Below are 12796 nucleotides of genomic sequence, written 5' to 3' on the forward strand. Positions count from 1 at the left end.
TTCATATTTTTTTAATGTAACAGTAAAAAAATAAAGACAAAAAAATTTTTTAAAAAGCAGTGGAATGATCTTGATGAACCCTATCGCAGTGGCGTGGATAAACCTCCAATCTAGTGGGCAGAACTGGGTCATCCCTTGTTTTCACTACCAGCTCATATTTTTGTAAGCTGCTCCTTCTTTAAACTCTGCTCAATTACATCAGTTGAGTGTGCCACCTATTTTCTTCTGAGACCCTCACTGATATAGGAGGTTCTAAGCCAATAGACGTTGAATGATTTAAAGAAATAATTCCACCTCTCTGGGCCTGTTTTACCAGATAAAGATGATAATTCTCAGTCTATCATGTGGTTGTGAGGAGCAACAAAGAAACAGGACATGGACACACAAAAAAAGATGAAGCTCTGGAGCAGTGGTTCTTAAATGTGAGTGTGCATGAGAATCACCTGGAGGGTTTGTTAAACCTACCCCAAGAATTGGGATCTGGTAGGTCTGGAGTGGGGTGAGGTGGAATGGGAGTTGATAATTTGCATTTCTTACAAGTTCCAAGTGATGTTGATGCTTCTAGCCTGGAGACCACACTTTGAGAAACACTACAATAGAAAAATGTGAGAAGGTTTTGTTGCTTATAGACCCTGAGTCTCATGGTTGCATTAACTATAGTTAAAAACAAAAAACCCCAGCATAATATAATCTATGGTTTATTTTATACTTCTCTGATTATTGAAATCTAGTCACAATTTCAATTAAAAAAACAAAACAAAACAATGGAAAACAAAACTAGCAAAACGATTAAACACTGTGGAGCAGAGGATGGTGTGTGCAAGGCTGGTCCAGCGAAGGGTAAACACATTTGCAGGAGAGACCAGCAGAGTGGCCCATGGAGCTGGAGCCCAGTGAAGATAGCAGTTCAAGCAATGGTTCTGAGTCCTGAGGCTTGGATCCCAGCTCTGCCCCACCCCGGACTGCACAGGCATGGAACACTGCAAACACACCCCTCAGAGTGTACCAGACATGCCCCTTCCTTTAGTTCCTCAGGCCAGAACACTCTGCTCTCCACACATCCATCCACGTTTATCCACACACTCACCCAGACAACCACAGCTGCCCTCTCATACTCATAAAACAATGCTCCCGATTTCAGGGCTCCATCCCAGAGTCAGGGTGTTAGCCATCCTGAGGATCCAATGAGGGAGAAGGCTGCATTCTGTACCCTGTAGGCATAAGAGAAAATTCCGCCAAGCACCTGGGGCTGCATGGGCTGTTAGGGAGACACCATCTCTGAGAGGCCATCCAGCTCGGCTTTGCTTCTCAAAAGCCAGGAGATAAGGAAGCACAGTGCAAGGAGGCTGGTCCCTAGAAGGTCCCCAAGTCCCGTAAGGTAGGGGATACAGTGGCTGTCAGGGTCCAGGGCCTGGTGCCACGTCAGTCGGACCATCACTTCCGCCAAGTACAGCAGGATTGTCACCTGGTTATAAGAGCAAGCAGACAGAGAAGGCCAAGTCAGAAAGCCAGGCATAACTGAGAAACACTAGCAGATTTCCTAGGGCAGAAACCAAAGTAGACAGTATCAACCCCAGTCCATCCCCTTCTTCCAGCTTCTCTTGGGGTTTGAAGTCCCATTCAGAGCTCACGCAGCAGACTAGAGAGGTTGAGCCTCGTCTAAACTTTTCTAGTCTCCGCCACTTGTGGTAGGGTCTTGTTCCCCGCATCCTGAAGTGCCAGATGAACCTGCTGCCATTCACAAGCCTTGACCCTCTCCTTTGCAGTAGATTCTACTCATAGATCCCTTGGATATTTAGACCTTGACCTGGCTGGAAATTAAACTTTGGATTGCTTGAGCCCCTCTCACTTTGAGCTCTGGACAGTTGGCCCTTCCTGAAGGTGACTTGGGTAGCCCCTGCTCCAAGTCCGTTTTACTCATCCCTTGTTCAATGCTGATCCCAGCTGCCCCTGGAGCCATAAGCATGCTACTGATCAGGATAAATTCTTGGACTCCTCCAGCCTATCCCTCAGGGTCAGGAATATGCTGGGATTGCAATTGCTGGCCTCTTTACACTAACTCCGGGACATCTGAAAATGCCAGTCCCCAGTATTAGCACCACCCTCATGGAATTACCCACCAGTGTCCACAGTTCTCCCTGCAGGAGCCCTGCACTCACATTTCTATCCCTACCTAGGACATCAGTCAGCTAGAGTGTTGGCAGACAGCCTGCTGAAAGAACTGCTCTGAAGGAGGCACCCCAACCTAATCTACCCCACTGCCCTCAACACCTTTCAACCTTGCCTTTAGCAGTGGGCCCACTGGGCCTAGTGGACTCAGCTGGACTACCTCAGTGTGCTCCATGATAAGTTGTTGCATCCTCAGGACTGATCTTCTGACAATGAGTGTGCAATAGCCTCGGAGTCTGGAACAGGTTGACTCAACTCTTGGAAGTGTCCCGTATGTCTAGAATCCCATATGTCTAGAATCTGTATGTCTAGAATAGCAGTAGGCCCAATGGACCTAGTGGTTTCAGCTGGACTACTTCAGTGTGCTCCATGATAAGCTGTGGCATCCTCAGGATGGATCTTCTGACAATGAGTGTGCAATAGCCTCGGAGTCTGGAACATGGCCTTGGGTTTGACAGGTTGACTCAACTCCTGAAAGTGCCCCGTATATCTAGAATCCCCCTACCCTCGCTCAGCACTCACCCAGGAGCAGGAATAAGAAAGGGTGACAAAGTCTGCTGACTGACTAACCAAATGTATGCTGCTTTCCTGCCACAGTCATCCTTACCTGGACCAGGCTTGCCAGTAGATATAGCACCACAAAGGTCTTGCTGTTTGTGACTGAGTGACCGTCTACCAAGTAGATGACATAGAAGAAAATCAGGTGACCTGGAATCACCAGGAAGAGTAGAACTCGGGCTGACACAGAATTGATTTCTGGAAGAAAAAAACAAGACGTTCTTGTGACATGCCTGGCAGCAGAGGCCACCTCAACATATGACACGCTCCAAGGATGCATCCACATTCACTCATCCCTTTATTCCCCAAGTGTTCACTGAGCACCTACTATGTGCCAGGTGTTGTGCCAACAGATGGGAAAACAGTCTTTTCCCTTCCCTCCTGGAGCCTGCATTTTAGGGAAGAGAGATTGAAAAAAAAAACAACAGAGAAAAAAACAGAAACAAACAAAAAAGACCCTTTCAAAGAGGGCCAGGATAATGCAATAGAGAATGAAGTTTATGTTACAGGGGATGAGCTACTGAGTTTGGCAGACTTCTCCAAGGAGATGACATTTAAGCCGAGGTCTGAAAGAAAGGATACTGGCAGGAAAAGGGAAAGTACAAGGGGCTTAAACAGTAGAAAACAGCTTGGGAATATAAAGGAATTAGTGATCTAGGGAGACTGATACAAACAAGAGTCCACCAGTGTGAGGAGACTAGATTTTATTCCAAGTATACTGGGATGTCACTGGAAGGTTTCAAGCAGACAAGAATATAATCTTTATACTTTCAAAAGAAGAGTGCTCTAGCTGCTGTGTGGATTCAAGGCAGCAAAAAAAGAAGTAAGGAGAGGACAGAGGCCACTGCTGAAGTCCAAGAGAGAGATGGTGATAGAAACGGTTGACTGATATGAGATATATTTGGAGGGGATAGCAAATAGAACTTGCTAAAGGAATGCACATAGGGAACAAAGGAAAGAGATCCGTGATCACTTCTAGGGTCTTTTCCTTGAACAACTAGATAAATAGGGTACCATTTATAGAAATTGAGAAGCCTAGGGGTGGAGGTTGGGGCAATGGGATATGAGTTTAAGATGCCTATTAGACACTGGAGTAGGAAACAGGGCAATGAATCTAGAGTCCAGGGCTAGAAATGTCAATTTGAGAGTCACTGGTGGTAAACTGAGCTTTATCAGAACTGAGCTGGGACGAGACTCTAGTCTGAGAATCAGGAATATAGATGGATTTATTGCTACCTCCAGGGTGACATTAAGCAAGATACTACTGCCTCTCTATTTAGGGAATAGTTACAATGAGGGAGCATCCATCCTGGAGAGGGAAGTCCTTTGTCTGAGGTTACAGGCCATTGGTCTCATGCTCTACTGGCCAGAAGTCTTCACTCCAAAGGAAGGAGTGTTTCCCTTGGTAGCACAATGATTCCATTGAACTGGGAATTAAGACGGCCACCCAGCTACTTCCAGCTCCCATGCCTCTATATCAGCAAGCAAAGAAGGAGCTATTAACCCAAATTACCAAGGGGAAATTGGACTGCTATTACACAATGGAGGTAAAGAAGAGTGTCTGCAACACTAGAGAGCCCTTAGAGTGTGTCTTGGTACTACCATGCTCTGTGATTAAAGCCAATGGAGGGCGGTGGACTTGGCCCAGTGGTTAGGGCATCCGTCTACCACATGGGAGGTCCGCGGTTCAAACCCCGGGCCTCCTCGACCCGTGTGGAGCTGGCCCATGCGCAGTGCTGATGCAGCAAGGAGTGCCCTGCAACCCAGGGGTGTCCCCCACCTAGGGGAGCCCCACGCGCAAGGAGTACGCCCGTGAGGAGAGCCGCCCAGCGCGAAAGAGAGTGCGGCCTGCCCAGGAATGGCGCTGCACACACTTCCCGTGCCGCTGACGACAACAGAAGCGGACAAAGAAACAAGACGCAGCAAACAGACACAGAGAACAGACAACCGGGGCGGGGGGGGGGGGGGGGGGGGGGTTGGGGAATTAAATAAATAAATAAATCTTAAAAAAAAAAAAAAGTCAATGGAAAACTGGAAAACTACATCACCTTGATCCAGGCAGGACTACAAATGGCCCAGGCCTTTAGGAATAAAGGTTTAGGTCACCCATCAGGCAAAGAACCACATCCAGCTGATGCGCTTGCCAAGGGCAAAGAAGACATGGAATGGGTAGTGGAAGAAGGTAGCATTATAAATACTACCTGCCAACCACATGACCAGGTGTGGAAGCAAGGGTTGCAATTATTATGAGTATTTTTCATTTTGTTATACATGTGCTTGTGTATTTGCATATATGTATGTGTGTGTACACATGTATGTATATGTAATACATTTATTTTCTTCCCTCTCTTGCACCTTTATCATACAACATAAGATATATTAACTTTACATCTTTTTAAAAATTAACTTTATTTCAAATTCACAAAAATAAAAGAACTGAAAAAGGCAGCTCAACAAGTTATGGAAACATTCCTCCTAAAAAAGTTCTTTTTCAGGCCCTTTTATCTCATCTAATTCCAACAGCTAACTCAGTTGTTCTCTAGTGTTCAGAAAGATACACAGATGAATGCAGATAAGTTAAATGACATAGTCAAGGTCTCCTTATTAACAACAAAAGAAAAAAAGAAGAGAAAAAAATGCTTAATCATATTCATATCTCACGAAACTAAACTCCATATTCTTTTACCCTTAGAATTAATATAGTACCAACTTCGCTCTAACTATAGTCCATAAATTACATTATTATATTTTTCCCATGTAAACCACATTCTTAACACCCTGTAGAACATTCCTGTACCTGTAATATTAACCACACTCCTCAACTACTTCCAAAATCATTGTTAGACATTCCAAATATTACCCTCCAGCTGGTCCTCCAACTAACATTAATCTTCCTAGACTACTCATTTCAGCCACAATCACATCCATAAATCAACAGTGTTTGTTACAATCATTATAATGTGTTACCATCAAGTCCAACCATTATCACATATTTACATTTGACCTTATTAAACATTCTACATACATCCAGCATCTTCTTCCCCTTCTCATCCCACATTCCATCTCTCAACAACCTACACTTCAAAGTCCAACTCCAGAAGTCTATTGATTGTATTTAGTTCATATCAGTAGGACCATACAACATTTGCCCTGTTGTGTCTGGTTTATTTCACTCAACATAATATGCTTAAGGTTCCTCCATGTTTTCATGTACTTCCCTAATTGATTGCTTCTTACAACTATATAATATTCCATCGTGTGTGTGTGTGTGTGTGTATCTTGTTTATCCACTCATCCGTTGATGGACACTTAGGTTGTTTCCATCTTTTAGCAATTGTGAATAACGCCACTATTAACTTTACAGCTTAGTATTTAAGTTACAGGATATCAAGTATTAGAGTAAATATCACCCAAAGACTTGCATTCCTTTCTGGGAAAAGGGTGAATGTGTTTGGCTGTACACAGGACAATCATCATATTTAAGTGTAGGTAGGACTTCGTTATTTTCTTTATTTGGAAGTTACATATGGTTTAAGAAGGGCATAGGTGCTAAGCTGACAACTAGTGAATTGTGATGGTGAATTTTAAGTGTCAATTTGGCTGGGCTCTGGTTTCCATTTGTTGGCAAACACATGTAGACTAGTTGGTAAGCACTTGTCTACATGGTGCTGTGAAAGTATTTTGTAGAGGTGATTAATATCTAAAATCAGTTTAAGAGATTACCCTGGAAAATGTGGGTGGACTGCATTCTATCAGTTGAAGACATTTCAATCAAAACCCAAAGTTTTCTGGTGTAGAAATTCTGCCTCAAAACTGCAGCATCAACTATTTTCCAGCCAGCCCTCCTCCCCTATGGAGTTCAGGCTCAAGAATGTAATGTCAACTTTTGCCTGAGTTTCTGGCCTGCCCTAAAAATATTGGACTTGCCAGTCCCCACAATACCAGGAATTAATTCCTTAAAATAAATCTCTTAATATATGTGTGGTATATGTACACTTTGGGTTCTGTTTCCCTGGAGAACTCTGACTGATACAGATTTTGTTGTACATCAAATTTGTTCAAAAAACAAAACTGTACACGAGGTTCTATCACCTGCATTTATCATACACTCAATATATATTGAACATCTTTCTGTATTAATAAGTTCCTTCCATAACACTGTTTTTAGAGACTCTATGGTATTCCATTGTGTAATGGACAATAGAACATCCACTCCAAAAGAGCTGAGACATTGTGTATTTTATTCACTTTCACTGCTATACAGTCATAATGATAATTGCTCATAATTATAGACCATTTACTCTGTGCCAACCATTGTTTTAAATACTTTTTATACATTTTAAGTCACTCACTCCTCATTTTTAACAGTTTGAGGGAAATATTATTATCCCCATTTTACAACTGAGGCTAAGAAAGGTTAATACTTTTGCCCACAGTCACATAAATATCTGTTCAATTAGTGACTGAATGGATAGGCTAATGCTTCTCAAATGGAAATAGTCCACATCTCCTGTGACTGATCCCTGCCCTCAGTCTGCACCCAATCTTCCTTGTTTACGCCTATCAATTAAGAATTAGGGTGGTGTAACAGTTTGATATGGTTATAAATTCCAAAAATAGGTATTGGACTATGGTTGTGATCTGGTCTGTACTGGGCATGACTGAGTTATTATTAGGGCTTTGATTGGGCCACATCATTAGGGCAATGAGTCCCTACCCACCAAGAGGTGGGGACTCACAGATAAAAGGCAAAGGACAGAGTTGGAGGGTTCTTAATGTTGGAGTTTGATTGTGAAGTCTTAAGCTAGAGCCCCAGGGAAAGAGACAGAACCATTTCCTTGATGGGCTACAGCTGACCTTGTGGAGAAAACAGGAGCTGAGCCCAGAGGAACCCAGGAAGCCAGAACCCTCCCAGACATCAGCAGCCATCTTGCTCCAACACGGGAAAATAGACTTTGGTGAGGGAAGTAACTTAGGCTTTATGGCCTGGTATCTTAAGCTCCTACCCCAAACAAATACCCTTTAGAAAAACCAACCAGTTTCTGGTATTTTGCATCAGCACCCCTTGGGCTGACCAATGCAGGTGGTTAAAAGGGGCAAATTTTAGGTTGTCTGTATTACTGCAATAAAAATCAAAACAAAACAAAAACATAGCATTGCACAACACAAACAGTGAACCCTAATGTAAACCATGGACTGTAGTTAATAGTACAATTATAAACATGTTCTTTCATCAATTGAGCAAATGTACCACACTAATGCAAGGTGCCAATAATAGGGTGATATATGGAAACTCTGTATTTTATGGACAATTTTTCTGTAAACATACCACTTTTCTAACTAAAATAAAATAATAAATAAAACAAAAGAATTAAATAGTACAACAATCAGTTTGCATGAACTATGAGATCCAGCACCAGGAGCACTTTTTCCTCTTCTTCTATCATCCCCGGGATTGAGGGTTTGGCATCAAGTAGGCTCCCACTAAATAGGCCCCTGCTAGAGCTTGGCGCCCACCCATCTACTAGGGGTTAGCCTAAACAATTCCCCGGAGACAGCATTATACCTCCAACCTGAGGCCCAGCCCTCTGCCACCCCTGGGGTCCCCAATATATACACCCCTCTGGCTTCTGCTCATCCTCTCTACCTCCTTCTCTGCTGGCTCTCTGCTTTAGCCCCCCAGACCAACATTCCGCGCCCCCCCCCCACCAAGTCTAAGGAACACCTTCATCCTCTCAAGTGCCTTCCTCTTTAACCCCATAGTCATGGCCTTAGTTCAAGTCCTCTTGAGCCCTTTGCTGAACCAGCTGGTCATGCAGCCTTTGTCCTCCCTTCCCCTGGTGTCCCTACACTGTCCTCTCCACCAGGCCTACTCAAAGTAGGGTCCGCGGGCCTATAACGTTGCCATCACCTGGGAGCTTAGAAGAAATGTAAATTCTCAGGCCTCTGCTGAATCAGAATCCCTGAGAAAGGGGCCCAAGAATTTGTATTTTAACAAGCTGTCCTCAGATTTTTAGGCAGGCTAACATTTTGAGAAATATCGCTCAACACCGTGGTGATCTTTCAAGTGAACACATCACAAAATTGTCAAATGGCAATTCGCCTATTTCCCAAGTAATACAACCTGAAGGACTTTGGCAACGAAAGAACCGTCTTGATCTGACTCTCACCCTCTGATCCAGAACCTCTTGGCTCACCACTACCACCCTCTTTGCCCCAATTTACTCAACAACTGGAAGTTCCCTAAATAATGCAAATTTTTCTCACACCTACCTACCTCTGCATATGGATCACACTGTCTCTCTCCCTGAACTCCTTATCATTTAAATCATAGCCCTTGCTGGGAAATGCAAGGTCTCCTCCCTGGTAAAGGCCTTGCACCTGGTTTTGAGAAGCTGGGGCCGAGGCACTGTTGGATAGCTTTGTCTTCCTGTCTCCTTTCGCATCCCTAGAGGTGGGGTCAGCCTACTTGTCAACTCTAGGGTAGAGATCTTCAGGGAAGGGATGTGTCCCCGATCTAGCACCTTCTTCTGATACTTGGGACAACACCACATGGCGGATATTTTACTACAGAGGAAACTTTACCACCTCAAAGTGGTAAAGTCATATGTGTCATGGACCCATTTATTCCAAGAATGTAACACTGTGGATGTTCCACTCTGGGAGACCCAGCCCTAACAGTGGGACCTCAGGTAGCCCCTTCCTCACACCCTCCAGTACCGTCAGCACATTGCACAAGTGACAGATTAGTGATCCCCAACTTCTCGTCAGGTTCCACTACTCTATGACTCGGGACATTGCAAGAAATTGATTCCGCCTGTACACACACACTTCAATAAAAAGACAAACCTGTCCAGTGGCTTCCCATAGATCTCAGCGTAGAATCCAGTCTCCTTTCCTCAAGCTTCGAGGCCTCCTCTGCTCAGCTCCTTCCAACTTCTCTAGCCGCTGCCTCCTTCCTTCTCACCCTTGCTCGTCATGCTCAGTTCTAACTGGCCTTTCAAGCTTTGAATATGCCAAGCTCCTTCCTACCTCTGGGCCTTTCCTAGGCTATTTAGTCTTATCTGAGCAGCCAACCCCTGTTCAGCCTCACAGAAGAACTTTCCAACCCCAAATCTCAGGCTCTCCTGTAATTCTTTCTCAGCAGCATCCAGTACTTTTGGTTTATATTCTACACCACGCACTCCATGAGGACGAGAATCAGCTTTCTATTCCACCACTGTAATCCTGGCACTGAGTACTTGGTAGATATTCAATAAATACTTCTTGAATGAATGAACTAATGAAATAATTAAAGGCAGGGCTGGGGAGGGGAGGTCTCTGGGAGGAGGAGCGGGTGCCCTGGAGATGATCCATGCCAAGGTCAGCACTGGCCTCAGGCTTCCACTGCTACAAACACCAGATTCCACCAACATGGACTTTTACTTGTTTAAAGAAAAGGCCACATGGCCTCTGGATGACACCAGACCCACCTGAGGCACAGAAAGTGGAGCACGGGTTAGGCCAGAACTTTTTCATCCAGAGGGGCAAGACCCCAGGTGTGCTCCAGATGTGCAGGTAGGTGGAGATCCGACTGGTCTGAATGGCCACTAGATTGCCACCAACACCTGGAAGGAGAAAAAGAATCTGGTTTCCCCTTTTTCATGCCAGTCTCTGGGTTCTATCCCTCATTTTAAGTGTACTTCTCCCAGGAAACCTTCCCTGACCGATTCATTACTTGATATGTTTTCCTTCCCTCCCATCAGTCCACAGGTCCTGTCTGGTACCAAGCAAAGGTGGCCCAGACCCAACCAGGTCACATCACCTTAACAGCTGGCATCTCTTAAAATGAAGAAAGGGTGTCTGGCAAAGTGGGATCTCAATAAACACCTGTTGACTAGAGGGAGAGTGGAATGGAAGCTCAGGAAGGAAGCAAGGATGACAGAAGGGAAGAGAGAGGATGGCTGGTGTCTAAGCAAAAACAGCTTGACAAGCCTCTGTGGTTTAGACTGTAAATGCCAATAGGAACCAGACTTAAAGATGCTTCAGGTGGCAAATGAGAGAAAATGAAAAGGATTTGTTCACCTAAAGGTGGAATGGGGCAGGAATGAGAATGTGGATAAGAACAAGAAAGGGAAGGGAGGAAGGAGGAGATGACCCAGTATCTGACGGCAGCAGGCACTTTACCAAGTGAAGCACCAATTAGAAATCTCCTCTGGCTGGGTGGCCTAAAAGCTTTTGAGAAAAGGCATTTTCTACTCTGTGATTTCCCACTTCCATGGATGTTTTGGGCATGTGCATGGAGGAATTTTCTTGGGGGGAAACTTTGGAAGGGCTGAGTTCATGAATAAAGTGATAGGGACACAGAACACAGAGAGTCGTCCCAAAGAAGCAGAGACAGGGGCCAAGAAGACCACATGCACGTGTGCACCCCTGAAATCCCAGGACGTCTTGCTGAATGAGGCTCCAGGATTCCATAAGAGTATGGAAAAGTTTTCAAGCTGAATATCCAGCACTGGCAAAGCCAGAGGGCGCAGTGGACAAAGGTCAGGCTGAGCTCTCTCTGCACAGTCCACCCACGTGACTTTTCTTTAGAGGGTGGCGAGAAGAGAGGTGTGGAGGTATGTTGACCCATTCTACATCCTCAGCCCCATGGAGAAAATTCCCTTAACTGGGCAAGTCATGCACCAGTGACCTCCAAAGGTCAGCCAACTGCCTCAGCTGTTCCAGAGGATGCAAAGAATGGCCTGTAGGCTAAGGACAGTTACAGACCTATTTTTTTTGGCCTGCACATGATTTAAAAAAAAAAAAATTCAAATTAGTTGGCAGCATTTACAAATTAGACACTTTGATTAAAAAATCCAGACTCCCAGCCTCTGTTAACCACTCAGCTCTGACACCTCTGGATCTACATGTCCACAAGGCAACACGTGGTTTGGGCGTGTAGTCATCACTCCAGCGCTTCAGACTAAAACGTGTTCTGAGATTACCTCACATACCATCATTTCCTACTGCCTAGCTGTTGCCTTGCCTGCTTAACTCACTCATATTAATTGTTGACCCCTGAAGGCATCTTAGTGGCGTCAGAGGAAACCATGCCAGCTCATAGTCTTCTGGACATGACTTAGCTGTTGCTCTCCAGATACTGCAGGGCAGTGTCAGGACACTGACATGCAGGTGGGCCAATGACATGCAAGGCACACAGGCCTGGGCCAATGGCTGGCATGCTATGAATATTCAGGGACTGCCCAAGGGTCTCAGAAGCCTGTTTCTGCATCCCATAAGGTCAAGGCCTGGGGACCTCTCCAAACTGGTCAGTTCCATTTACAGAGCCTTATAATGAACCAGACACAAGTTCAAGCTTTGGTTATGAAACAAGGGCCATAACTGCAAATGCTTACAAGGTCTAGGCCTAGAGGGTAAATAGGTGCAAGGAGTCAGGTGTAAGGTAATAAGGAGTGATGGGGATTGAAGCAAACTGGAAAGCACAAGTCCTATCTCAAGGAAGGATGGGAGCAAATGATACTATTTCAGATAGTTGCCACCAAACCTGGAATGTTGACCCACTATTGCCATATCCTTAAATTTTAGGGAGAATGCAGAAACCAAGATTTTTATATGTAAATATCTGATTTTTAAAGCATCATTAATAAATCTAAATTAAAAACAAAAATAGACCCACCCCATTAGCATGGCAGAGTGAGATGCTTCAAGGCTCTGAGCCTCCACACAAACGTCCAGCAAGAACTGGCAGAAACATATTTCTCAAAGCTCCAGAAAACAGTCATCTGACACATACCAGACAAAGACTTACACTCAGGGCAGCAGACTTGGCCCAGTGGTTAGGGCGTCCGTCTACCATATGGGAGGTCTGCGGTTCAAACCCTGGGCCTCCTTGACCAGTGTGGAGCTGGCCCATGTGCAGTGCTGATGCTCACAAGGAGTGCCGTGCCATGCAGGGGTGTCCCTGTGTAGGGGAGCCCCACGCACAAGGAGTGCACCCCGTAAAGAGAGCTGCCCAGTGCGAAAGAAAGTACAGCCTGCCCAGGAATGGTGCTGCATACACGGAGAGCTGACACAAGAAGATGAC

General features: G+C 44.9%; 1 protein-coding gene across 8 annotated transcripts in view; it reads right to left on the bottom strand.

The window, feature by feature from the left end:
* Positions 1 to 682: 682 nt before the first annotated feature.
* The window catches only part of SLC41A3 (solute carrier family 41 member 3), a 96209-nt gene continuing 84095 nt past the window's right edge, over positions 683 to 12796 (bottom strand). For all 8 annotated transcript variants that reach the window (XM_058288924.2, XM_058288923.2, XM_071212245.1 and 5 more), the window contains 3 exons: positions 10200 to 10334; positions 2777 to 2925; positions 683 to 1465 (listed from right to left, as the gene is read on the bottom strand). In XM_058288924.2, the coding sequence (XP_058144907.1) occupies positions 1262 to 1465; positions 2777 to 2925; positions 10200 to 10334 (488 nt within the window). In that variant the 3' untranslated portion in view covers positions 683 to 1261. The remainder of the gene's footprint in view (positions 1466 to 2776; positions 2926 to 10199; positions 10335 to 12796) is intronic.

This window comes from Dasypus novemcinctus, chromosome 26 (genome assembly GCF_030445035.2).
Source record: "Dasypus novemcinctus isolate mDasNov1 chromosome 26, mDasNov1.1.hap2, whole genome shotgun sequence".
NCBI classification, from domain to species: domain Eukaryota; kingdom Metazoa; phylum Chordata; class Mammalia; order Cingulata; family Dasypodidae; genus Dasypus; species Dasypus novemcinctus.